At 38.9% G+C, this 27,930-nt stretch overlaps 1 protein-coding gene across 9 annotated transcripts; it reads right to left on the reverse strand.

The window, feature by feature from the left end:
• Positions 1–397: 397 nt before the first annotated feature.
• Positions 398–27,520, reverse strand: LOC136423667 (leucine-rich repeat and calponin homology domain-containing protein 1-like). 9 transcript variants are annotated; one of them, XM_066411932.1, is made up of 19 exons: positions 27,314–27,520; positions 20,467–20,611; positions 18,497–18,623; positions 17,935–18,040; positions 17,363–17,499; positions 16,162–16,277; positions 14,829–14,958; positions 14,103–14,408; positions 13,379–13,500; positions 12,419–12,481; positions 11,743–11,835; positions 11,144–11,246; positions 10,463–10,606; positions 10,073–10,123; positions 9,396–9,462; positions 6,410–6,522; positions 5,361–5,498; positions 4,353–4,430; positions 398–1,499 (listed from the first exon to the last, which is right to left on the reverse strand). In XM_066411932.1, exons 1-19 carry the CDS (start codon positions 27,486–27,488, stop codon positions 1,239–1,241), a joined length of 2,475 nt encoding a protein of 824 aa, XP_066268029.1. In that variant the 5' UTR covers positions 27,489–27,520; the 3' UTR covers positions 398–1,238. The 9 variants fall into 9 exon arrangements, with proteins under 9 accessions (XP_066268029.1, XP_066268034.1, XP_066268028.1 ...); XM_066411937.1 differs by having other exon boundaries at positions 398–1,269; positions 13,334–13,500; XM_066411931.1 differs by having other exon boundaries at positions 13,334–13,500.
• Positions 27,521–27,930: the final 410 nt, after the last annotated feature.

Below are 27,930 nucleotides of genomic sequence, written 5' to 3' on the forward strand. Positions count from 1 at the left end.
ACAACAAAAGGCCACGGATATTTCTGCAACATATGATGTGGGGAATCTATTTAAAATGTCTTGATCTAATATGGTTTAATTTTCACACCCGGTAGGCACTTCTTGTCTATGTGAACAAATATACAAAAGATATCTACAGTTCTCAGCAACAATAATGTTTGTAAGTTGAGCTCCTAGAAGGGATGGGGAAAAGCCACAAAGAGGAACACTGATTTTTTTTTCTTCGGAACAACACACCTGCCAATATGAATCCAGAAAGGGATTGGGGTATTGGGCAATTATCTTTTAACTCCAAGCAGCAAGCGATGTAAGAAATGAAAGTACTACATGTAATACCTTACACTTAGTCCATTATTCTCTATCAATAACGGCCCTCCTTAAATGCCAGGATTTTCAGGATAGATGCATATCATATACATTTTAGTATCTAACACCATCAATTTAATGAAATACAAAATAAACCCACCACCATTTTAGGATACATGTACCTTCAATCATATACATAGCTCTGTTCAAATGGTCATGATCAAATTCTTCTTTTTCATCCATAGAATGCTGAGAAGTAGGTACAGTGTAGCCTTTTGTAAGATAAGGATAAAAAAATACAATCCACAAAGGAAAGTAAGACGCAGAATACTGTGCAAAGGTACTGCCATGCCCAGATGGCGTATAGTGATAATGACAAACGCACACCGAGGTCTTGAAACACCTTCAGGTAAAAAAACAAATGATCTCGACAACAGGCTCAAAAGAGCCTGCGTATCTACATGTTCATGCAGTTGAACTCTTTGTGCAAAGTCTAGGAGCTTCCATGTGCTGCGCTGGTGCTTTTAAAATGTGCATAGGAGCTACTGTGGCAATCTGGGTTTGGAATGTTAAGTTGTTTGTTCACATCAGTGTTCCTCTTTGTGGCTCATACAACACGTTGTTCTTCAGTCCCTGTCTCTAACTCTAATGGAGCATCGCAAAACTTCAGCCAGATTTGTCAGTACAGGTCGACATTCTCATTTATTGCTTCCATTTTATTTTGTTACTTTCAGAATACTTTTTTCCCGGGTTCTTGCCTCTCAGAAGTAACTGATTCTGTTGAGAAATCTGGCTGAAGTTTTGAGACTGCCTCCAGGTGTCTACTAACACTACAGGTGGGTGTCACACAGCAGACGTCTGTTTAGTCTTTTGTCCGGCACAGTTAAGCAGTGAATGCACTGTAACCCCCACCCGTGCCAGGCCCTTTTCCTCTAAGATGTCGTGTGGGAGGCATAGCTGATCCTGACGTACACAAACATAAAAAGAAACATAAATGAGAAGTAGAAGAGGAGGAACCCAATCAGTTCGCAAGAGGAACGGACAGGAAACAGCGGGAGTCTTTGCGACCAGTGAGGGGTGTCAAGAGCAGGTGCTGACGACGACGGAAGGAAATCTACCAGAGCCCGCACCGTTATTCCCACATAGGAAAGGTTGCGCTGTGCCAGTATGTCCTCATCATGACAAAGCATGTCCTACATGGAAACAGGCACACAGAACAAACCAACTCTGGAGACTTTAATTCATCAAGGGAGGTGTTAATGTCATTACTGCACAGGCCATGCTCATTGGTTAAAAAGGCAGGATCATGCAGAATGAGATTATGACAATTATAGTTAGAAAGCATGCTCACTGATTCACACTGATTTGGACTTTGTTTGCTAGCCAGTAGGTACCATAGGAGGGTCAGTGTCACACAAAGGCACAGGGTCTTTTTTAAACCATTAGAATAGTTTCTTGATGACAAAGAAAGCATCTGGATAATCTTTAAGTTTAAAGTCAAATCCCCAAAAACTGTGAATTTCTTACTAGGTAAAACTTGCCTTATACAGCAGGCCTGAAAACTGGACAACATAGAATTTATTTTGTGTCTCCTCTAATCTTTAATAACATGACAGTGAGTATAATGATACTTTTAAAGCTCCAATAGGAAAAAAATCTTTGTATGGTAATAACTTGGATTACTACAAATCCCCAATAAATGATCACTTGTGAAAATTATTCTCTAAAGAGTGCTTTTCATTTCCTTTAATGCCTTAATCAACATTGATCTGTCAATGGGAATTTCAATATATTATCTGGGTTTTGTAGACTTCTAATATGGTATCTTCAGTGGGTTATGTACATGTAGTATGCTAACACAACATATGATGGCTGTAGTTATATTGTATGTTCTGCGATTTTTTAACTTCCTTCGTTCCATGGTTCCAATTCGGATTGAATTTTCTAAAACACGATGAAAAAAACATAATATTTTCTGAAGACCTCCAGGCTGAAGAAATCTGTTGATATTCAATTTCTTAAAACAATGCATAACCATTTACACGTGGAAAATAATTCCGTACATCTATGTACTGTACAAAATATAGGGAGCAGTCTTTGCTGATCAATTTGTATACATTATACCTTTCTCACTCCTAAGAAAAACAACAACCCTGTGCCTTTGCAGTGACAATTGACTATCTAATTGAAAGAGAGCTTTACAACATCGGAAGACCACCATGTAATTTCAAAGGCTTTGTATAAACCAACAGCTACATAATATCCTAAGACGTGCACATGCATATAATCCATGTAAAGTCACCACGCTAATCCTACAGCAGCTTGCACGTTATTAGCTCTTGTGAGTTGAAAGAGATGGAGTCACCTGATCATAACCGAGGAGGAACTGAGAGAAGACAGACTTGTAACAGCAGAAGACAGACACAAGAAACAGAAAAAAACAAACATCTTGGGAATAAAACATAAGACAGAGGATAAAAGCACAAGAAACAAAAGCTGATTCGGCATATAATAACCTGTCTTTTTTAATGGATTGTTTTAAAGAGCAACACATGTTTTACACAATTTGAAGAAGTCATTTGCTTCAATCAGAACAGCATGAAATGATACTTGACGTAGTTGAAAGTGCCTTTCATCATCATAGCTACCATAGCGAATAATGAAATTACCAAAACAAGGTCACAAGAAAAGAGACCTTTCAGTTTCAGTCATGGATAAAGGACTGTAGTTTGTTTCAACTGTATACTTCTCAAAGCTTGATGAACACTTGAAAGCACTTTATACGTGTGCCTACGGCAAAATGAAAAACTTCTATGGAAAGAGCCGCTGCTACATGACGTACAATGTTGTACTCATTCCCTTCAAGGGAGGGCTGTCAAGTCACTAGGAAAATCGGGTACACCTGCTCATGGAGTATGAAAGACCTCTGACATTTTGAATGATTTTCTGTTCTAGTTTTGCTGAAGTAGGCACTTCTGAAGGAAGATTAGAGCTACAGGGAAACATCATTGATTTTTGTTGGGACATGATCCAACCATTCAAATTGCAGCTATCTACTGAATGATCTGTTTATTACATGGGACAAAGACACTGTTTGGTGTTTATTCGATTGTCATATGGGAGAGTCAGAATAGAGTTAAGGCAAAAGGGGCGAGTGATATTATAACACAAAATTCTTTAATCAAATCCCCATTTTGCAATTGTGGTTGGTCATATCTCTGTTGTTAGTTTATCAATATTGCATTGATTCCGTTTACAATGGTATGACTGGGAGGCAGTGGTATTTTTTAATCATGATGAATGCTTCTAAAGGTCTGGACTCTCTAAGGACTTAAAAGAAAAATGAGATCTGCTTTGAGGACTAGATTTCAAATAAAAATTCAAATTTCTACAAAATAAAAGGTACAAAAAGAGGGATAAGGGGGGGGAGAACGAAAAAAAACACGACAGAAAACTTCAAAAACGAACAAGATTCTGAAAAAGTAACAACGTTTTAACACGAAGGCATTCATGCCAGACACATTTTTTTTCATATTTCAAAGGCTTAAGTAATGCAATCGATGTCTGACTAGTGTTTGATGTCAAGAATTTGATAAAGCCCAAAAGAAATGGCACATAAATGACTGCACCAGGCAACGCCTCAAGTCAGAGTGGCATAATTGGAAGCAAATGCTTGGAGCGAACCAGAAAATGACAGAAAAAATAGAATAAGACTTCAAAGAAGAACATGAAAACATCACAGACACAAACAGATAGACAAGATTGCAGACAGTCACTTGATACTTCTTAAATCAAAGACGTCATAACAGTACCAGGGGGAATAAAATACAGCATAATTGGCAAATAAAATAAGCATGTTCAAAACAACGGCTCATCAAACAAATCTGCCACAAGCAACAACAACTAAATCAAGTCAAGCAACACATACAAATGACATTTTATAACAGTATGAATCTTGTGCATTTGATCCATAGTTCCTACAGTACAGATGTTGGCAAGACAAAGAACACATGCCGAAATACAAGGAGATGTGAAGCTATACTTACATTAGGGACACCTATCCTCCTACACGCCTCCAAGAAGTTCTCCACATTCCTTCTGCACTTGGCAAGGGATAGCTTGGGCTGAAAGTAAGAATATTCAAAATGGCAACAGTTCAGGACACAAAGGGAAACTGTGATTGTTTTCGCCATCCCATGAAATTTAGGTGCCATGAATTTACATCAACAGCAGAAAAAAGCTAGTAAAGACTTTGAATTCTATTTCTATTCTACAACCATCTCGTTGTTATGGAGTCAGCACTGTGTACCTTAAGGGGGAACTTCAAATCAGGAATAGGCTTATAGCTTATATTTATCATTTGTCATAAGACTGGGAGCATTCAGCTTTAAATCAGGTCTATGCTGAATTCAGTATCTAATGATATAATTATTGCTTTTTATAGCTGTTTCCCTCCCCAAAGAGCCTTATTTTTGTAACTGCAATAATTATTATTACAGTAATTGTGGCTGATTTTCAGCTAAAATCTTCTAAACATGTTGTACAGCCTATATGCCACCTACAGTCCGTGAAATTTCAAAACATCCCTGGCCAATAAACGGGCCCCCATCTGCTGATCTTATCTAAGTCAGTAATTCCACACAGACCCATCTAGGGCGACGCTGCAGTGAACTGTAGCATATTGCGAGGTGTGATTAATGTGATGACATTTGCCTGCAGCATGAGATCGATGACACCCGGAGTATCTATAGTTTCACACCTTTAAGCGATGCCAATCCCCGCAGTGCCTTAAGTACTGCCTGTGTTTCAGACATTAATCCAGCCTCCGTAATAAAGAGAAGTATTGACGGGCTGGTTTTCCTTTATCGAAATCTTCATTTATTCCTTCAATTCTCTTCTTTTACAGTTACTGTATCTATCTTTCTTCAAATCAAAACAACTCTTTATACACGAAGTCATCAAGTCTATAACCATTATGCTTTTCAAAACGTTTTAGAAGATACTGAGAATAAATGGTTTTCTGATTTTGCAAACTCAGCGTAAAATCGACTCACCACAGCGGGAGAAGGCACGTGGATGCTTGATATGGAACGCGGCCGAACGTGATTGGCCAGATGGCACAGCACCACTCCGTCCATCAGTGCGGTACCCAGGTTGTCTGGCAGCGAAACTTTTAATCTGCTCTCAATATTCTGTTAAAAATGAATGGAATAAAAAATTCATGTATACCATGACTTTTACAGAAGCCTTTAAAGTCTATTATCATACAGGTAGATGTCGTCGACCAATCAGAAGGCTCCATTTGCGGGTCTGTAATCTTCATACAGACCCGAAAAGAGGGTCTGTAAACTTCGTACGGACCCGTGGGTCTGTAAACTTCGTACAAACGTTACCATTTAATGACAGGACCCGGTTTTGCTTTTATATTTCATGTTAAGACAAATACTACACAAATCAAATACAACACAAAGTACTACTAACTACTATATGGACAATGGCTATATGATAATAACGTTAATGACCTGCTTTCCTTCGGTCTATACGGTGTGATAAGGCATGGTCGTTCCTATAACCACCTCATAAAGTGCCAAGGTCGCGAAGGTGGTTATAGGAACGACCATGCCTTATCACACAGTGTAGACCTCGGAGCAGGTCAGTTACCCTATATTCTATTTCTATTCAACAATTTCTCTTGGTTATGGAGTCAGTACTGTGTACAGTAGGTAGGTAATCTATGGTCATATGAAAGCAGGTAAAAGACCAAAGGCATTCAGCTTTAAATCACTTTTATGTAGAACTCAATATGATGACTCAGCCATAGGATTACTTTTTGTAGTGTGACAAATCCCAAGGAAATGAAAACAATCAAAATTCTTAAGAAAATTGTGATAATATCAGATTTATTCATGAAATAATCCTACAATGGACATTAGTCCTCTAGTACCTTTGGCATTTTGCATAATAAAACACACATAAGGCAGAGACAAATGGGAAATCATTACAATCCAAAGGCCCTGTGCATTGATCATCAGTGCCCTGAGACATTACATAAGCAGTTTCTTTGCAAGACTAAAGAAAAAAGATCAATCTGAAGACATCTCACCCTTCTGAGCTCCTCTACTGCCTGCATTTCTTCTCTCATGATGTCCAACTTTCTTCTGATGGTGAAATTTGGATCCATGTCATCTATATTCTTTGGAGAAGTCAGGTTGAACGCTACGAAAAACCAGAAAAAGTATATCAGATTTCCTGCGTCAAACATACAGTTATTACTTTAAATCCATTTTTTTCTCAATGCAAGCTAGCCCAAAGAACAGAATGTCCAAATCAAGCATAAAATCTTTTTTCTGCCTATAGTCAACACACACTTGGTACCAAAATTCATACAACAAACAATGAAATATCCTTCAATTTTTGCCACATGTTCTGAGAGTTTTTGAGGTAAAAAAAACCCTACCCTCGACTCCCTAGGTAATTCAATCATGAAGATAGCATTAAACCGATAATGATCTGTACTTTAAACCCTCATTATCCTTACGGATAATCACCATTGAGGCAACAATGCTAACATTACCCCAACCGCATCACACTTACACAAAAGATTAATGTGTGCTGGAATATAAAGTAGATATTGATTAGTTGAAAGCGTCATTAATATTTCACCTACATGTATACGGAGACCAATTTGCCACTAATGACTTTTCTGGGACTCGTTTTTGGGAATAATAATACTTTCCAGTACTAGTGGCGCCTGTTATTCAAAACACTCCGATGGAAAGATGTAGAACTCTGATTATACTTAATGGAAAGCATTATTACTGCTAATGTTGTGGCAATTTTCAGGCGTTACTATTTCTTCCTAAAGTCTGGGATGTTTAGGTTTGAGGTACCTTTCCACCAGAAGGCAATTGCTGAGCAAGCATACAGTAATCAAAATGTTAGATGTAAAAGTGTGATAAGGCAACAAAACACACAAAATGAAAAATGCATTCATTTTACAGGGCTCGAAATTCATTTTTGGAAATAGGTGCACCCAACCAAAAAAAATAGGTGCACAGAAAGAATTTTGGGTGCACCACATAAAATAAAAGTTGAATGTCAGCAAAACATAATTACAAAGTTTAACACTCTTAAGAACTTTAATCTAAGCTACTTCAAAATTTCAAACAAGTAATGCATCAAATAAAGTATTCCTTTTTCTGATACAGTCAAACCTGCCTAGGCGACCACCTTTTCAACGCGACCACCTGGCCATGGCGACCGCTTTTTCTCGGTCCCGAAAATTTTCCCCATAGGCACAAGCATTAAGCTGCCTGCCCAAGGCGACCACCCGTTCAACGCGACCGCGACCGCCACGAATTGGGACCACACAGAGCACAATCCCTGCCCATGGCGGCCGCCTCATTTTCAAGCGTGTGCTGACATCGGATCATTTTGCTGTCGGATTTCACGGAAATGTTTTCAAGACTTTGAAGAACAAAAATAAGGACAAAAATACATGGAATAGCAATGTTATAGCATCGATTCCTCCATGAAGTGTTCTAATAAAACGTTCCCCTATAAATATTGTAAAGACAAATGTTTGTGATGTTGTTGTGCCTATCGTAATCTTATAGTTATAGTTTACCGCAAACTCAGTTCGGTTTAAACTCAATTTTCAAAACGAATACGTAGTGCATGGCGTCAAAAAGTCAGATTTCGTAGAAACTACTATCTATTTCTTGTATTTTCAACAAAAATCTGTCTGTGTCTTGCTAAATTCCGCCGAAAAATGACTTCGCGGCGGGCAAAACGTCGGGCGAGAAATGTTGTTCCTTGGTCCCGACGCCATCTTGGATTTTGGCGCGGCCCGGATTTGGCGTACCTCTGACCTTTCTAAAACACGTTGCTTTTGTGTATGAACATTTACGAATACTCTAGTTATTAATTAAAATTAATATTCTTATTTTCCTTTTATTTCCATGAATCTCACAAACCTTTATTGGACGGTGTGCGTTCTGCTGCACTGACTTGCCTTTCGATGCGGCGCGGCGCGACGAAATCACACCGTTCCGTTTTCATCTTTAGTTGTCAGATCGAAAACTTTTTGCCCCTTTTATCCAGCGGTCGGCGCCCCAAAAAAGGCTGGGGTCAGCAGGTGTTTTCTAGGGATTTGTCTTAGGCCTTAAAACTTCGATGATGTGCGTGTGTGTGAGTGTGTACTATTTAATGTAACGTGTGAATGCGGGAGTGCGCTGCGAGATCATCGAGACAACCATTGTTTTGTAGTCAAAATTATTACGAAAATGTGTACACGATGTAGCGGTGTAACGTTACAATTATTACGACGATAACGGAAAATGTAATTTTTGTAGGATCTTTCTGTGAATGAGAATTGAACCTGGTGAGGGTCATGTTGTCTTAATTCACATAATTTTCCATCCATTTACGTACTGTATTTGAAAACCTCGACCTGGAAACATGTGAGTGGAGTCCTCTTCATGGCGACCACCTGTCCATCGCGACCGTTTTTGCTCGGTCCGCCGGGTGGTCGCCTTGGGCAGGTTTGACTGTACTTACATTATTTTAGTATATTCTGTATACTAGTGTACAATTAGTACCTTCTGTATCTGTATCTATATAGCCGGTATAACCGCCATTCGGCGTAACACACCAGCTACCTTTAACTATAGCATACCAAAATAGCTAGGTGCACATGCACCCAGTATTTCGAGCCCTGTTTTATCTGTGAAATTTGTTAAGGGACCAAAGATTTGACAAGTCACTCAGTCGCAAACTCTAGCGGAATGGGGTGTTAAGGGAAAACTTGCTGAGATTGTTACCTCAACTGTAAATACACTCATTTAACCAAACTTGCAAGTCAACTAACTGTTATATTTAAAACAGTATTGGGGTCTTGTGGGATTCCATTTAAATATTGATTTAGTACAACTACAAGATCTCTATCTCGCTAACTTTGTTGTTGATAGCGTCAACACAAATTATCGTCTAATAAGTTTATGTTTGCCTCATTTTTCATACACACATGATAATCATGGCTTGTTATCTTTACTACGCAGACATGTTATATAATAGCAGGTAATGTTTACCTGATCTGGGTTTGAGTGAAGGCATGGTGAAGCTGTTATAGGAGTTGGTTGGAGTTCTCTCTGGATCCTGTGGAATCAATGAATGGTTTATTTTTGTAAAACATGGCAGTCTTGCGGCTAAAATATGTTGTACTTATAATTGTACATGTACATGACATTTTTTGTTTAGAATTAGATAATTTGCATAAAAAGCACAATTCTTGAACATAAAATATTCCATCATTATCGTCATCTTAACATGTGCAGCAGCAGTATAACTTGACAGGGAATGTGTGATATCATGACATTGTGAATAAATGTTTGAAATTAAAATTAATGTAGGCATCAAAATATGGCAGTTGACTCGAACAGCAAACTTCAGGGGTTAAGGGAAAACAATTCTACTGTATTATGTAATTCTGAGTGACTATACTACCATGTACAACACTAAAACTAGGTGCCTGCTTCCCAGATTTTCGAATCAGAGCAAATCATACCAGGTACTTTTACCACAAAAAAAAAACACTATAAATGTAAACCTTTAACTAATTGCGAATCAGAAACAAGAGAAAAACTTGCACGCAGGAGTTTTTAATATCAGTGATATTATTAGTAAAGATCAATTAATGACTTTTCCTGTTTGTGAAAACACCCTCCTACATAAAGCTTTAATTTTAAAAAGTTCCTTTCAAAGTTACCTCATCAGAAAGACTGTCTTCGTCTCTGCCAATATTAGAGCCTGACGTTCGCTGTGAAGAATGAAGAATGAAGTGAAAGGAAGAGCTGAAGACTCATTTTCTACTTGGTTCACAGATTTTCTTTTACAAAATCGGATCTTAAACCATTCATGACTAAAGTGCTCTCTCTATCAAACCATGAAATATCACCACCGTTATGGGTTCTTGTTGAAAATCTGTGAAACAAGTAACTAAAAATGGAATAAGTTCTGTTTAGCATATTAAAAAAAGGCACAATGTAGCAAATTAGGTGGAATATTATGATACAAACCCTTAGAAAAAGTAAAAGATGTAGTATTACATGATACAAAAAACACAAAGCACATGCACATGGTGAGGGCATCAAAGTACCTTGACGAAGTTTAAGACGGCGTCTTTCTGTAACTGTTTGGTACGCTGTCGTTCCTCCTCATACCGTCGCCTGGCCAGCTGGGCCTCGTGCCTCGTTCTGGCCGCCAGCGCCTCTTGTCGTAAACGGAATTCATCTGAAGGCTCCTGGCAGTACACAAAGACATTCACATTGTTCAAAAACTTGACATTTATCAAGATACATGGGGAGGGGGATAACATACAAATTACAATATGTTTCTACTTGCTCGTTTATTTTCAACTTCTCCAAGAAGGCTTATGTTTTCGGCTGCGTGTGTCTGTTTGTTTGTTGACAGCATAACTCCAGAAGTCGTGGATGGATCTCAATGATATTTGGTATTTTAGTAGGGGTTGGTAAAAGGAAGAAATGAATAGATCTTAGTCCCCCTAGTGGCTTTCTATCGTATTGCAGCTTCAGAACTTTCAGTTTTGATTTCTCGTGTTGTGGACAAGCTATGATAAGGTAGGTTGTGGACAAGCTATGATTATTTTCTACATGCAGTACAGCTCTAAATGTACCAATAAAGCAGATATTACAGCCACTAGATGTTTCAGTCAATACAAATAGTGGTTGTGTAGTGTAGTGTAGTTTAGTGCAAATTTGACACTAACATTCATTGATCATCATAAGAAGTGTGTTATAGGAGAGAGAGTAGTGCAAACCTGGTTTCTAGCAGCAGGACTGACGTGTGGACTTGTTCCCGGGCTGAGCCCCGGGCTACTGTACGGACTCCTCATCGGGCTGGACTGTTCGTTGTTGGGCCCGCTAGAACAACACCGAGCAGTTCTGTCACTAACAGTCTAGCGAACGTGCCAGATATAATGCAAAGTGCAACACGTCACTCTCTACTCCATGTACAGTACAACCTTGGCTATCCTAGTTTTGCTTCTACAAACTTTTTGATGTCCTGAAAATTGTTTTTGCAGTAAGATTTGAAACTTACCTTTCTGCATGTTGCAATTTATAGCATGTTCCAGTCATAAAAATCAATCTAAAGTCATCATGATTATTGGATAAATTTTCAATAACCTGAAAAGTTGCTTTTTGTGATAAGATTTGAAATTTACCTCTTTACAAAACTTATAGTATGTTCCAGTCATAAAAAATCAATCTAAAATCATTGATTATTCATTGGATAGCTGAGGTCATACTGTGACTGGTGCACTCTGATCATCTGATGCTTTCAGTGAACTATGACCTACGGCACACGTAGCATTGCACGCGTCTAACTCTACGCCAGAGTACCAGTCGGCCCACTCACTTGCTGTCCCATTTATTCCCTTCGGCGCGGAGGTCAAGGTTTAAGGAGTTTCTATCGCGGTCATGTCTAAAGCTGGAAGATGACAACCTCCAACTGAAAGCAGGAAGAGCGGTGATGAAGACACAAGACAAAAGACTTGGAGGAGCCCTTACAAAAAAGGAAGACATTACATGAATGCTGGTGATAGAAAATGCACTAGTTACTTAGGGGAAATTTTACACCATGCTGAAGAGTTACAATAGTTTAGGATGAATAGTACTAGCACCAAGTTACCACAAAGAACAGTTATGAGACAATTTCTTAAAAATTCAAACATGAATTTTCGAGAATGAAAACAGATAAAGCAGACATCTGAATATGGTGGAAAGAGATAAAGATTCCCTGGTAAATATCAATGCCTCGTGGTGACCTTAATAAAGTTATATCTATTATATTTAACCAAATGCTAACTTGACAAACTATGTATAAAGCATGACATAGTGTACAATTCAGTCACTGTCATAAGTACAGTATTACAAACAGATGGTACATGTGTACAATGCATTTGAGACAGTATGGCAGTCAACAATAGACACAAACATGAAGCAACACACAAAGTACAAGACTATGGATATGGATACAAACAAAGCATTAGAAAAGGTAAGGTGAGGCTGGAATATCACATGGAGAGACTTACTTGGTGTCTGGTCGGGGTCTTCTATAAGAGTCGTTAAATGAAGCGGAGGACAGAGGAGCCGACCTGGATAGAGATGACATCACCAGGGTTACACCTGTACACCACCACCACAGAGATCTACATATGTATACCGGTACCAAGGCTCAAACATAACCTTTTCCTGTACTTAAACATGTGCTGCAAATGTGGCAGCATTTTCAAAACTTGCATGTCCCAAATCATGAGATGGAACAGATAATTTTGGTCATAGCATCTAGGAAGGCCAAAAATTAAAGACAACAAAATAATGTAAAATCTTTTTTAAAATACTTTTTTGGTGTTGCTGTCTTGCTATGACAGAGAATCAAGTTAGGTTTGAGCCTTGTATATGAACAGTGTCCTCAGCTATAAGAATAACAATCTCTAGTCTAAATATAGAAAGCTGTTTCAGAATATCACCTTATGTTCTAAGGAAACAATGCTTGGCTTAAACAAGCATGAGGGTAGTAGGGTTGAAATTTGAGGGACAACATATACTTGTATGACAGTTGTGAAGAAGATCTTAAACATGCTGGTGGTAAGTGTCGATGGAGGTGATACATTCATCTGTATAAAGATGGAACTATGTAACAGCTCCCTCTTGTGACAATCAGCAGTACTGCATTACAATAGGACAAGTGTCGAAACAACAACTATAGAAAATGAAGCTAGAATCTAGCTTTCAGAAAATCATTATTCATGCATTAATTCCCGTCATTCAATCTGTATGGTGTAACGACTTGACTTTGGTGCTTTCGACAGACAGAAAACTGTGACTTTAACATGCAAGCCATGCAGTGTTATTGTGTAGAACTCTCCCATGCGTTGAAGGTTCAAACACAGTTAGAGAAGTTGTAGTACTGCAAGGCTGCATGAAAACTGTGCCCCTCTCCCCACCTTTCCCTGGTCTGACCAGAACTAGTAGTAGCAGTTTCGCTCCACCTTCTGTTCTGCGCTCTCTTGGTCCTGAGCACCTTCTCCTGCTCCCTGTGGACCACCTGTGCCGCTCGTCTCCTCTCCTCCTTCTCTCTCTCTTCATCATCTTCTTCTCCTCCTTCCAAAACCTAGGAAATATGGTGCAGCATAGAATGAACGGGTTAGTTAAAGAACAAGAAAAAATTTACATAGAGATGCAATATGGCCTTGCAGTTCGACAGACAGGATTGAACCACAGTGACTATAGTCCTTTATGCCCCAGATGATGAAGAGAGCAGCACACATCTCCCTTGGGCCACACAACTTTGTGAGATCACTACAGCAGGGGGCTAGTACACTGCCTTGGAAAAAAATGTTGTGTTACTGATACCGGACCTGAAAATGTTAGGGTCAGTTGGTAAGGATTCTGTTTTATTCAAAAGATTTCAGCTGAAGTGATCCAACAAATACATTCTAGCAATGTACAACTGCGGATATACATCAGGCACGGGCATTTTTAACATCATGTTGTAATTAGACTGCACATTCTACCATACACTTATCCAAATGCTGAGTGTTAAGCAGAGAAAGCAGTGCTTGGTATGATTCAGTCAGGGATTCAACTCAAGACCTACAGAATGCAAGGTGAACATTCTACTCACTAGGCCAGTACACTGGTAATTGCACCACTCGTTAACCCTTAATTAGTAGGTTACCCTAGGATTAAGTGGTGTGTAAATCTCACACATACCGTTTCCGGAGTCTTTGTTGGTGTTGTTGCGACTGTGTGTACTTCCTCTCCCTGCCCATTTGGCACTGGCAAGTTTCTCGAGTCAAAGTCTCTTATTGCTGTGGAATAACTCCCCTCTCTCCTCTCTACCGTTTGGTCCCTGTACTCTTCCAATTTCGAACCTAGTCCTCCCGTTTCGGCGATATATCTTTCCCTCTCTTCCTGGATCTTTTTCCCGTAGTATGCCTCGGCGCGCTGGTGGCGCTGTTCTTTGGTACGGTGTGCGTTCTGTTCTAGCAGCTTGTCTTCGTCTTCTAGTACTTCACTCTGAGAAAAATAGGAAGGAAACAACTTTTTTTCAACAGCTTTCTAGCTTGGCTTGAAATACTATGTGCATATGCACTTTTGTACACCCAAATTTGGAGCTGTGCACCTAATTTTTTACTGTGGGTGCACCTAGATATTTGTATAGGGTTATGTAATGTAATACACATTTGTATACTGATATACGTATTTCTGAAAATTTTGTGGTAGAAAAAAAAGGGTAAAACCTTTGTTGTATTACTTGTTTACAATTTTGAAGTTTGGTATAGAATTTGGATTCATTAATTTCATATTGTGCACCCCAAAATGTTTTCTTTTTCTTAAAAGTTAATCTTAAACTTTTTTTTTACCAAAATAATACATAATAAGGAATGATATCTATGTGTTTTTCCCAAGCATTTAGTCAGAAGAAAGTTAGTTTACCTCTGGTGTGGACCATCTCTTGTTGCTGGTGTCAGAGGCTGTGTTGTACCCTGAGTCCATGACCACACTACCCTGGGACACTGCACTGGGCAGGCCCATCCGCACATGGTGGCCACTCTCACCGTTCACACTGTTAGAAAAAGATGTCACAAACATCAGTAATAAGTAGGGGTGGATACCAGTTCGCTGGACCTGATTCGGACCTATATAACATCCAAGAACCGAGTCCAAAAAACCTGAAAGCCAAAAACCTGAGTCCAAAAAAAACTGAACAAAGTACAAAATATATTTTTCTATTTTGTTTGATGAAAAGTGTTTTGAGTCTCCCTATGAGAAGAAAAGGCATATACAATGTAAAATAAGTGCAACATTCAAATATCAAATACTGGTTTGCCTTAAAAGTCTTCTCACCAAGAAACTTTTACAGTCATGCATGTCAGTCTTAATTCGCCATGCTTAATATTGGTTTAATAAAACAAAACGTGTCAACTAGACAGGATCAGGTCCAGGTTCAGGTCCGGACCTGAACCTAAATCTCTGGACCTAAACCTGGACTTGGACCTTATTAAGCTGAACCCGTATCCACCCCTAGTAACAAGTCTATGTGAGTAGTTGAAACAAGGGGGTAGGCAGCAACAGGGTAGGTGGCAGAAGACAGAACGTAAATTTTCGGTTGTTTTATTTTTGCAGTGAAGAGGTCATCGCGAAAAACTACAACATAAAACCACCACGAAAATATTTTCAAGTATGGCAAAAAATACCCTTTCTTGTTGACATAATTTTGAAAAAAATAGCAGTGGAATCAATTTTGAGGTCCTTTAATGTGGAAGTCAGATAACCAAATAGCTGCTGATGAATACTTCATGAGTGAAAACTGCAACGGTTCTGTATTTGCGTTCTGTATTGTTCAGCGGATAAAACCGCCCTTCATTGTAACATACCAGCTTTGCAGTAGCGGACATCTTTCTTTTGTTGGTTGTAAGAAATGTATTTGAGCTTTTTGACATAAAAATATCTGTACATTTATAGCCGGTATAAACCGCCTTCTGCTTAACACAGCAGCTTTACTGACACACAATGCTTCAGCAGTTGGTTACTAAGTATATTACGCTGAACGACCTTTCACACCTACATGTAGCATTTGCACCTCTAACTGTAAGTGTTGTTTAAAGCTATTTAGTGAGGATGCTCCTACAATACTTAATGGCAAATATACAATACAACGCTGACTCATAGCGATGTGGACCCATCAGTTAACAGTCTGCCTATATGCTAACTTCACAAACATCTTCCCCGTTAATTTCGTGCCCGTATATAGAGTTGCCTGCGTCACCTCTCGTTGGCGGGCTTGCCGTCCAGGATCTGTTCCATGACGTCGCGTTTCCTGTCCTCCTTGTGCGCCTCCTGACACAACCACTTCAGGATGTGCACCCTTCCTCTCGTACAGACCTGCAGCAACGTGGGTGGGGATTGGTTCAAATCTCACACATCAATAATATTGCACAATCAGCAAGCCACTGGCTATGCTTCTTCTATATTCAACTTGGGTTATTGTAAATGCATTTAAGTTCATGGTGATTCAATTCAGTTGAGCATTTACGGCAGTTTTCAGTTGAAACAAGGTGGTAAGCGTGCAGAAGACAGACAATTTTCGCGGTGGTTTCAAGTTCACGGTGAAGCGGTCACCGTGAAAACCTTGAACGTCAAACCACCGTGAACTTAAATGCATTTACAGTAAATCGTTTTTATAAGTTCCATTGGATTTATATCTCTTTCATCTTTTACTTTTGAACAGCGGCCAGAATTTCCTGCCAAATATAAAAACAAGGAAGAGGAACAGAAAAAAACATCATGCCAAATGATTGTGTAATACAATCAGTAATGCTGCATTGGGGTCTATTACATGTGAACCTTAATCAAAACATGACAGAAATAACAAGATAGAAACCTTTTAAAGTGCTTGAAAACTACAACAAAAATTGATTAGGCATGTACACAATTAAAAAGAATTCCAATGTACATTCAGTGCTACCATGGCAAATCCGATACCATTCAGTAACCTTTGAACCAGCCTACAATTGTGCCTGTATCAAATTTCAAGCTTCAAATTCTATTTTCTAAAACACTTTAAACTGTTTTAGCCCAGCTAACTCTAGAGGCTTTCATTAAATTCCACAGCTGTCCTCACTAAACCTCCAAATAATCCATTTAAATCTCCTTCCATTTTGACATCCTATGTTTTCAGTCAGTATGGAAATCAACACAGCATTGTTTAACAGTCACCAAACTTGCAACGAATACTCACATGTAATTAACACAACAAAAGTACAGGAACTTTTGTAACGTCTTCCACAATTATGAACACAGAAAAGTAGATAAAATACTGTCTGTTTAACGTATATAAAAAAAGTTATACGTTCATGTATGTATCAAATAGTCTACCATGTGTACTACAGTCTACTGTTTCTGAAATCTAAACATGTGATATCAAGTCTACAGGTGTGACATCAAGTCCACAGGTGTGACATATTTACCTGTGCAGGGGGCGACATGAGCGGATTGTTGTCCAGTACAAACTCACACAGAGTCTGCAGATGTCTGTAGCAGGCAGGCAGAGATGTCACCTTGTTACAGGAGATGTCCAACCTCGTTATTCTCAGCTGACACAGCTCTGTGTAAACAGGTGGAACATGTTAATACACCCCGCTGAAATCGATGCCACGCACCTTGGCTTTGGCTGTACAGTAAGGTAAACAATTCTCCATTAGTTTGCTGCAAGCTGTCGATTCTAGTTTCCGCCAACAACATTGTGTTCCCAAGGTAGACAAAAATTCTTAAAAATTTCCTTTGCCTAAGTAATGAGTGATTAGATTTTGGAAAAAGAATTCATAAACTGTAACACTACATGTGTTGCTTTGATCAGTGATGTAAGACACTTAACTTGTGGCTTGACTATGTTGATCCAAGTAACATTACACCCTTGCTGACTGTGTTGTTTAAATCCTTTCCCTTACAGCATTTCTGGGCAGTGATGTAATGTAATTATTCCATATCAAGCTTCCAGACATGATATATCATTTAATTATGAAGATTACAGCGTCCTCACCTTCTGGTAATGTCTGTAGGTGGTTTCTCCTTATGTTTAGTTCTCGTAAACTTTCCATCTCTCCGATCTGTAAGGGTAGTGTGCTGATCTCGTTACAGCTCACATCCTGTCAAAAAAGTACAGAAAAGTTTAAAATCAATTAAGAATGCTGCAGAATTAAATCTTCAGTACAATGCAACAATTTCAGAAAACAGTGGAGAAGAAACTCAATTCTATCACAAATAGCGATAGCCGGTAGAATAATATGTGAGTCACTCACATAAAAAAATAAAAATTGAACATTCCTAAAACAGATAACATTTAACTTAATTTCACAAACCGTGCATACATATACAAGCTGACATTTACTGCTGATTTTACAATACAAACACACCATAATTTCATCACTAAGTCAACCTTGAAGAACCCCACTGTCTTTGATTTAATCAATGCATCCTTTCCAGGATTATAAATATTTCGTTTTTCAACCTTTGGTTGTAGTTAGGAACAATATAAACCTTGAATCATCTAAAAGTATAAACCCTTCAGAAGACAATGGAATTACAGTATGCAAATGACTTACCAAGTTCATGAGCTTTTTCAATTTGCCGATGTCCTCAGGCAGAGAGACCAGTTTGTTGTTGCTGACGACTAAAACTTGTAGTGGGAGGTAACATAGGGGGATGGGGAGGGTTGTCAACTGGTTACGACTGGAATAACAAGGAAAAGACAATCAATATACACGTGATTCTCAAAAATATGGCCTTGTTATATTACCCTAAAGAGTATGATTATTTCAAATTCATCAAGATTTACCATATTTGTGGAAGGATTGACATAACAGGTGACTGTTGCCTTTTAAAGATGTCAACCAGGAACATGGCTGTAATGTTTGAACCACTCACACCAGGAAGGACCACAAGTCTTTTCGATAAGTGTGGTGGGTTCTTTAACGTGCTCGAGGTATGGCTCTCCTCAACACGGGCCATCCAGCTTAACTATTAATCTGAGAGGACGTCCCTAACCAAAATGAGGCGCTCATTTTCAAAGTTTAGAGTCTGAAGCAATCTTTGAACTTTTGAAGTAACCTAGTACCTTGAACTCTTCCTGAACCTAGTCTAAAGAATGGTTGACTGGTTGACTGGACTACATCTTACACTGTGGTTTACCTAAATACTGACACTCCTCTATTGCAGGAAGGTCGTAACTTCCAAACATATTCAGCTAATGACAACTAACAAAGCTCAGCTGTTGCATGACAATCTTTCTAAACTAAAGCTTACTCAGTCTTAATTGCAATGTAAAAGGTTGCTTCTCAAAACTGAATACAAATGTAGAAACTGCCTATTAAACGGTTGGTCCATTTTAAGATATTTTTCCTCTGTCACTTATTATTTGCTTAATTCCTTATACCTGTACCAATCTAGCTTTCTGATAGCCATTTTATTTCTTTAACTGTTCAAGGAAATCACAAATAAATTTTTCGAGGAGGCCACATTCTGGCCCTGCTTAAAGTAAAACTTTAAAACAAGCTATAATTGCAAGGAGCAAGAATGTGTCTCTAATTTGTTGATGCTTGTTTTTCCGTAAAGTCTGTAGGTCAAAGTGCACGCCGTAGTATGCTGTGTTGACGTCTGAATTTCTTACAAAACACCACCTGTGGAACATCAAGGTAGACAATACCCTTTGTGACTGCGTGAGTCAGACCTTTGGTCATTTAGTGCTCTACAACAGTAAAACCTTTCAGGACTTTCACAATACGTTATGTTTCGGAGAATGATCAACCTGACAAATGCAAACAAGCTTGACCTTACGGGTAAATGTGACGCAGACAGGCCAGTTTGGACAATCGGAACTGGTCAGTGTTTGTCCAAACTAGGGGAGTCAATGATGCCAGTCTGTATGCATTTTAGAATAATTTTTAAATGTGAGTGTTTGCTTCCCATGCCCCTTCCAGGGGACAGAGCAAACGTTCGTAAGGACTCACTGGTTCAAGCACTTGACCCAAATAAAGAACTTGCTTGTTCCCCTATCCACGTACAGCACACAGAATGACATCTTGGGTGCCTGACTTAACATTTTAAAGTTGACAGAGGCTCGAGGGAGTGTACAGAAGAATTCTTAAACCAAAGGGTGCTACCATCAGGAGCAATCTAGCAGCTTGAAGAGGTGATTAATCAAAGGAGAATATAGAAGAAAAAGTCCAAGAGATGAAATGAAAATTTCAAACAAAAAAAAAGGATGTGCACATACTGTTCCCATCAAAATCAAAACTACAACTTTGGGGAGCCAAGACATATGGAATAGCACCCCCCCCCCCATACAGAGAGAGAGAGAGAGTGAGAGAGATGCACACACACACTCACACACACACAAACCATATGGAATAGCCACACACACACGTGCACAGAGACACACACACACAGACACACACACACATAAATAAACATGCTAAACTTTACCATGGTTCTCAACAGTATGTAAATCTTGTACACATGATTAAGCTTAATCTTCTAAGAATGCACAATTGTTCATATGTTACCGATCCCTTACCTGAGGTTGAGCCATGTCAAACATTGTAAGTTGACGGCCATGTCCGGCACTGCCTTGATGTTATTGTTATAAAGATCTACATTCTCCAGCGATGTGTAATCACAAACTTCTAACGGCCACTCCTGGAACCGGTTCTTAGACAAATCTGAAATTAGAAAAATCTAAAATTATACATGTATGACTAGCTCCAGCACTTTTACAATCAAAGCATAAAGTTTTGATAACTTTTATGTACATTTCTGTAAGTGAAACATAAAAACGTCACAATTACAATCCATTCAATTAATGATTGGACTGCAATGCACATATTTCATAAGTTCTAAATAATATTAAAATGTAAATATTGATCCTCAGCATAAAAAAAACTATGTAGCCTGTTCCCTGACGTAAACAGTAAATTTGCTTCTTTTCAAGTTTATCAAGTTCATGTCCCGGTAAACTAAAAGGGGAAAGAGCTGTTTTTTTGTATACCAGTAACATGTATTTTTATCATAATGGAAACACATATTTGAGGGATCTGATGACTTCACGGCAGAGAGTCCTTGAAAATAAAACCCACGCAAAAATTTCAAGATTGATAGCTATTTGAGTATTTGGTCGATCAACACTTTTCCCACACAGTTCTTTCCCTTGAAGAACACTGTCCATTACTGTAAGAGTAGAATGTCCTGTTTACAGAGGAAACTCGTGATGATGAGACAAAAAGAAGGATGTGGGAAGCTACCACCATAGAAATCCTATCCACAGTTTCTTTTCTTATGGTTGAATTTCCATATAAAACAAAAGACAAAACAAACTGTTACAAATGTTCAACTCGGGGTTAGGCGTACACCTGGTTTCCTGTGTTGACCCCAATTAATGTTGACCCCTCTGGCTATCTCAGAACATCACCATTACAGGAATTTCCTGGTAAGCAACATAATAAGTAATAGGTCATCTAATGCAGCTGTCAGTGTTAACCTACATGTACATGGAAAGGGGAGAAGGGCTTGAGAGTTGGGTTTTACCATTTGTCATAAGACAGGAAACAAAATACTAGCATATACATAAATGAAATGTTTTATTATACTAATAAAATATTAATTGGTATTCAATAACTTTCACAATCAACACAGCATGCTCTAGCATGTTGATAATGACGGGTCATTTTGCTAACATTCCATAAATTTTGTATCTCTTCTTTCAAACATTAATTCTCTTCTTTTCTGTCAAAGAATTCAGGTTATGTCTGAGAAAAACAATTCAAATTTCAAAATGACCCCAACACATTACTGCAAAGGGTCAAGTCTCAAAGTCAAAAAATAAAATTGGAGTTCAAGATGAAAAAAAAACCCTACTATGTCTAACTTACAATTCACTCTAACAAAAAAATTGAGACATGTACTGGTCACTGGCAAATGCTTGCATAGCCTGACAATTTTCATCATTTTTACTCTGCAAATATAGTTGTGGACTTATTATTTTCTATCCTGTTAAATACATATGACCCAGAATTTTAAACCACACCGGGTTGCTAGGGCCACCTGACCTTTTCAACATGTCCGAGTAGGACGTCAAGCCGGTAGTTACACAGCTTTGTGTGCAGACCAAACCTCATGATCCCTGGGTTACAATGGTGGTCTGTTCACAACATGGGCTTTGGTCCAGGGGAATGATCCTTGTCACTGTTGCTATTTTGGACCTTACCTACATAGTATTGTGTAACCACAGAGGTGTAGAATTCTAATAATATACATGTACAGTCAAACCTACATGTATCTATAGCGACCACACAGGGCACATCTAAAAAAATGGTCACAGTAGTACTAGTAGGCAGGTGGTCACTTCAGATGTAATTTGTAGGATTCTTAATGCTTGGATCAACAGGAAAAAGATTCTCCTTGGTATAATCGAAGGCACCATTTAACTGTCAAAACAACTTTGTATAAAACATTTTAGCCATATGACCAAAGCCAGGTGAATATACTAGTAGTATATATGTTCACAGACCAACATATCAAATTAGACAATATGTGCATCTAACTTGAGGGAAAGTCGGCTTTTTACATCAAGGCTATATCCTTGTACAATTGTTGTGCAATATAAAGTTATATATAAAACTTTTTACTATCTATACTATAAAACGTTTTAGCTGTCACCAGAGCCCTGAATATTACTAGGTGAAGAAAACCACATGTCCACACACAAATATATCAATATGTACAAGTAACTTGTGGAAAAGTCGGCTTTTTACATCAAGGCTTTACCACATGGTGACCAGACCATGGCTTCTGGCCAAAGCAAAGTTGCACTGCTAAAACTGCAAAGCAATCATTCAGGCCCCACTCCCAGAGTAAACCTGGCAGCAGGGTACCTGACCTTTTAACACCTCCACTGCACACATGATGTAGGTACATTGAGTACAGAACTACCCACTGCTTTAGTGTGGTCAACAAGTCAAGGACAAGCCATGTGTGGCTAAGTATATGTAATAGCCTGGAGTCCAGCCAAGCTAGGGTAGCGGACTAAAGCTAAGAAGGCTGGACTCCAGGCTAAGTCTGTGTGTCAAGCTTCGAGTTAAATTCCTTCTATCATGATCTAAACATTCTTATACTTTTTTTTATAGCAAGTGTAAGTTATATAATAGAATAGAATAGCAACCGCGAATTCAAAACACAAAGAAAATCCTTCTTCCTCCTACTGTGAAAATAAAACAATCGCAAATCTACATGAGTCTACAGTAAGGTGCTGTCAATGCTCTTTTCTAATGACTTATGAATAGTGCGTGTAGGCACCTGTCCCGGGGGATTTGAACTTGCAACTTGAGCGACAGTGTAGCCATTTCGCTAATCCTTCCTTGGCATGTGGCAACTTATTCTACTGGTCTGTTTTCATTTAAGAGTCCCTGGGTTCCTTCAAGTTATTACAGCAGGCCTAGTCAAAACTTCTTGTGCGTCCCAGACATACACTTCCTGGTCCTGTGTTTGTAAGGGTAAATCTTACAAATGGAGAAATGGGCAGCAGCAAGTTTATTCTGGTTACATAGTTACATATACATGATATAGTACAGGGCTCGAAATCCTGGTTGAATAGGCACTTTTGCACACCCACAATTATGCACCTTAATGTTTTACTACATGGGTGTACTGTGCTAGTGTGTACCTAGATATTTATGCAGGGCTGCATATTCAAAGGTACTATTATGGTACACTAGCATACAGTACATTCTTGATCAGTTGATATTTCAGTATCAGAAAAAAAATAAAACCATTCTTATTACTTGTATAAAGTTTGCCCTAGAATGTCAAATTTAAGCTATGAAGAGGAGCAGAAAGGTTTGTACATACAGTCAAACCTGCCTAGGCGACCACCTTTTCAACGCGACCACCTGGCCATGGCGACCGCTTTTTCTCGGTCCCGAAAATTTTCCCCATAGGCACAAGCATTAAGCTGCCTGCCCAAGGCGACCACCCGTCCAACGCGACCGCGACCGCCACGAATTGGGACCGCACAGAGCACAATCCCTGCCCATGGCGGCCGCCTAATTTTCAAGCGTGTGGTTACATCGGATCATTTTGCTGTCGGATTTCACGGAAATGTTTTCAAGACTTTGAAGGACAAAAATAAGGACAAAAATATATGGAATAGCAATGTTATAGCATCGATTCCTCCATGAAGCGTTTTAATAAAACGTTCCCCCTATAAACATTGTAAAGACAAATGTTTGTGATGTTGTTGTGCCTATCGTAATCTTATAGTTTACCGCAAACTCAGTTCGGTTTAAACTCAATTTGCAAAACGAATACGTAGTGCATGGCGTCAAAAAGTCAGATTTCGCAGAAACTACTATCTATTCCTTGTATTTTCAACAAAAATCTGTCTGTGTCTTACTAAGTTCCGACGAAAAATGACTTCGCGGCGGGCAAAACGTCGGGCGAGAAATATTGTTCCTTGGTCCCGACGCCATCTTGGATTTGGCGCGGCCCGGATTTGGCGTACCGCTGACCTTTCTAAAACACGTTGCTTTTGTGTATGAACATTAGTTATTAATTAAAATTAATATTCTTATTTTCTTTTTATTTCCATGAATCTCACAAACCTTTATTGGACGGTGTGCGTTCTGTTGCACTGACTTACCTTTCGATGCGGCGCGGCGCGACGAAATCACACCGTTCCGTTTTCATCTTTGTCAGATCGAAAACTTTTTGACCCTTTTATCCAGCGGTCGGCGCCCCAAAAAAAGCTGGGGTCAGCAGGTGTTTTCTAGGGATTTGTCTTAGGCCATAAAACTTCGATGATGTGTGTGTGTGTGAGTGTGTACTATTTAATGTACGTGTGAATGCGGGAGGGCGCTGCGATCATCGAGGCAACCATTGTTTTTTAGTCAAAATTATGACAAAAATTTGTACACGATGTAGCGGTATACAATTATTACGACGATAAAGGAAAATGTAATTTTTGTAGGATCTTTCTGTCAATGAGAATTGAACCTGGTGGGGGTCATGTTGTCTACATTCACATAATTTTCCATCCATTTACGTACTGTATTGAAAACCTCGACCTGGAAACATGTGAGTGGAATCCTCTTCATGGCGACCACCTGTCCATCGCGACCGTTTTTGCTCGGTCCGCCGGGTGGTCGCCTTGGGCAGGTTTGACTGTACTTTTTTTATATTCTACTTAGCGTTGCACACCTTAACTTTTTGTGCACCTAAATTTTTCCCAAAAATAAATTTCGAGCCCTGACCAATCCATGTGTGCTGGGGGGGCCTATACTGGGTACATAAGTGCAATGTAGCAATCAATACTTCATAATCTACTTTTCCTAAAGGGTGGTGCAAGTAGGTTTAAATATAACCTGCTCCTGTGCAGGTACATGTATACAGAAAAAAGCTATTTCTGGCCCTGTATCATAATCGTATGTGTAACAATACACCCCACCAAAGCCACACCTGGACAAAGATAGCCCTGTTCATCAATTCAATACAATAACTGTCCATAAATCTAGGACAACAATGCCTATTGTCTGCCTGACACTCTGACTTTAAGTGTAGGCCATTTCTACTCTTCTTTTTCGTTTCTCATTCAAGTATTTCATTAGAGAGTCCCTAAAACACATAATCTACTTAGTGTGATAACTGTTTGCCTTTTATGTACATTGTCTCAGCTAATGGCACAGTAACTAGCATATGTCCCTATGGAGCATGACATCATCTGTCCACTCTAATGACATCTGCTGGTATAATCGGATCCCCAATAATCCGAGCTGTGTTAGTTACGTGGATGTAACACTGATAAAATCATAATCCCAGGAAGGCTTGTCCTTCCTTTGAAATGTCATAAATACATTTGTAGTTTTTGTTGCAGCTAGTACTGATAAACATAAAAGAGTGTTCTCCTTTATTTTGTAAATATCAAGCATCGTGCACACAAAATATTGAACAGTATATCATATGTTATATCTATTGCTCTGTTATCCTGAAAAATGGCAAAAAAATTGGCATGTTTTAGAGATATGTACAAGAACATATTGCAGATACAGTACATGTATAATGAACTTTTGATGAAAATAGGGCATCAAATGATAATCCCGAAAGGAAATACTGTACATGTAGTACCACAATAATATTGCTTTAATTTATGTAAGTATAAATGACATTATATTTAAGCACCATAATATTTTTTAGATATTTAAGGAGGGATCATTTAAAAGTGCACAAAAAATAAGCATTTGTGAAAGGTCACATTTTGTGACAATTTTCAAAGGCAACCTTGTGATAATTCCTTTGCGATTTGCAACATTACTTCTACCTAGCATAATAATCCAATTAAAATGCATTTTGGTGACATGACAAACATTCTAGAAAGTTGTTATCTACCAAAATTAGAAAATTAGTAAACCTAACTTGACTATTTTTGGTGCTAATTGACTTACAACAACCACAGTTTGTCGATCGATCAACATCCCCCCAAAATAACCTCCGACATAATTAGATTTTACGACCAAGAGCAATCAATTCCTTCTGTGTCATAGGCTATAAACATACCTTGTGCTAAATACTTAACGAAAAAAGCACAAACTTCACCATTATCTTCAGATTATATGCAAATACAGAAAAAGGCGTGTTATGTCAATAATATCAAGCTAACTTAATCTGAGTCATCATCAACAAAGGAATTGATTGAAATGTTTGATCTGAATACATTAAATTTGAAATGCAAATGTAGAATTTACACAGGGACTAGATCAAACACTGTTCTTGTGTAAATTCAGGACGACTGGCTTCATTTCACTGTAGATTAGTCGAGTGGTTTCTATCGTTTTGCTTCGTAAAATGTAAAATTTGAGTGACATTAGTTTATTTGTGACCTGATAGGGCTAGTGAGGGGGGGGGGGGCGAAGCAACCTGCTTCCGATACCATTTTCACGGGAAGAGAAATTTTTACCAGAAACTGTGACGTGTTTTGTCAGAATAATCCACTGAAAGCATCATTCGACACTCTACTGAGAATCTACCACTTATTGGGTAGTTTGGGACACTTTCTCTCGTACAATTTGTGCTAAACAAAAGTGTGTAGATTTTAGACAACCGTCCATAACATACGACAGAACACGGGACATCGCCCAACCCGGTACTCTGTTTCCTGTGCGTGTCTACAGTAGAAAATGGCTTCCTTTCGCAGTCATATCGTCAACAGTCACATTTTTAGGGCTGCTAGAGCCTATTGTTGTGAAAACAGGCGGCAAGGACAAGAGAGAAGGGAGGGAAAGGGTGAATTTTGTACACAGACTTCGTTTGTTTGTGTTCATCGCCAAACGATAAAGCTGTTTTCCCTCGGTCGGGACGGCAAAGTTTACACCACTAACCTGCGCATGTAACGTCGCTCAGTTCGTACGAGATGGCGCTCTTTGGGTACTCCTTTAGTTTCCTGCAACTCAAGTTCAACTTTCCCGTAACCTGGGCGTCTTCGAAGCTCTTCTCGAGGCTCCGAAGATTTGACAAGCTCGCCGTTCCGCCAAGGCCGTGACTTAGTGCCGCCATTTTTCCTACTTCTGTAGTGACATATCCCGCACGTCCGGGGATCAGGATTGGTCGATTTTTATGCAAATTTACAAACCTATTTGTCGATTGGCTAAAAATACGTAATGCAGCCTCCTACTATAATCGCTTGTGATTGGCTAGAGGCATGAAAGGCGCTTTTGTTTGAGTTGAGTGGTCTTAGTTCGGCTTGGGCAAGCAAATGGTCACTAATGCAAGCAATACTTGCAAAAGATCAACTTCTTAAAATCAATGGAAGGACAACTGGATATCTATAGAATGTTAGATAGCACACTTGTTTTCTTATCCCCATCTATTCCCCATTGTCCACACACCTGTTAGTTACTTCTTTGTGTGGATAAACAGGTGTGTTTCTAAGTATTGTGCTTGTATCGCAGCTTTTAATATATAAGCCTGAAAATAGCTGTTTTTCTAACGTTGATTT

The sequence above is a fragment of the Branchiostoma lanceolatum genome, chromosome 17, assembly GCF_035083965.1.
Source record: "Branchiostoma lanceolatum isolate klBraLanc5 chromosome 17, klBraLanc5.hap2, whole genome shotgun sequence".
NCBI classification, from domain to species: Eukaryota; Metazoa; Chordata; class Leptocardii; order Amphioxiformes; family Branchiostomatidae; genus Branchiostoma; species Branchiostoma lanceolatum.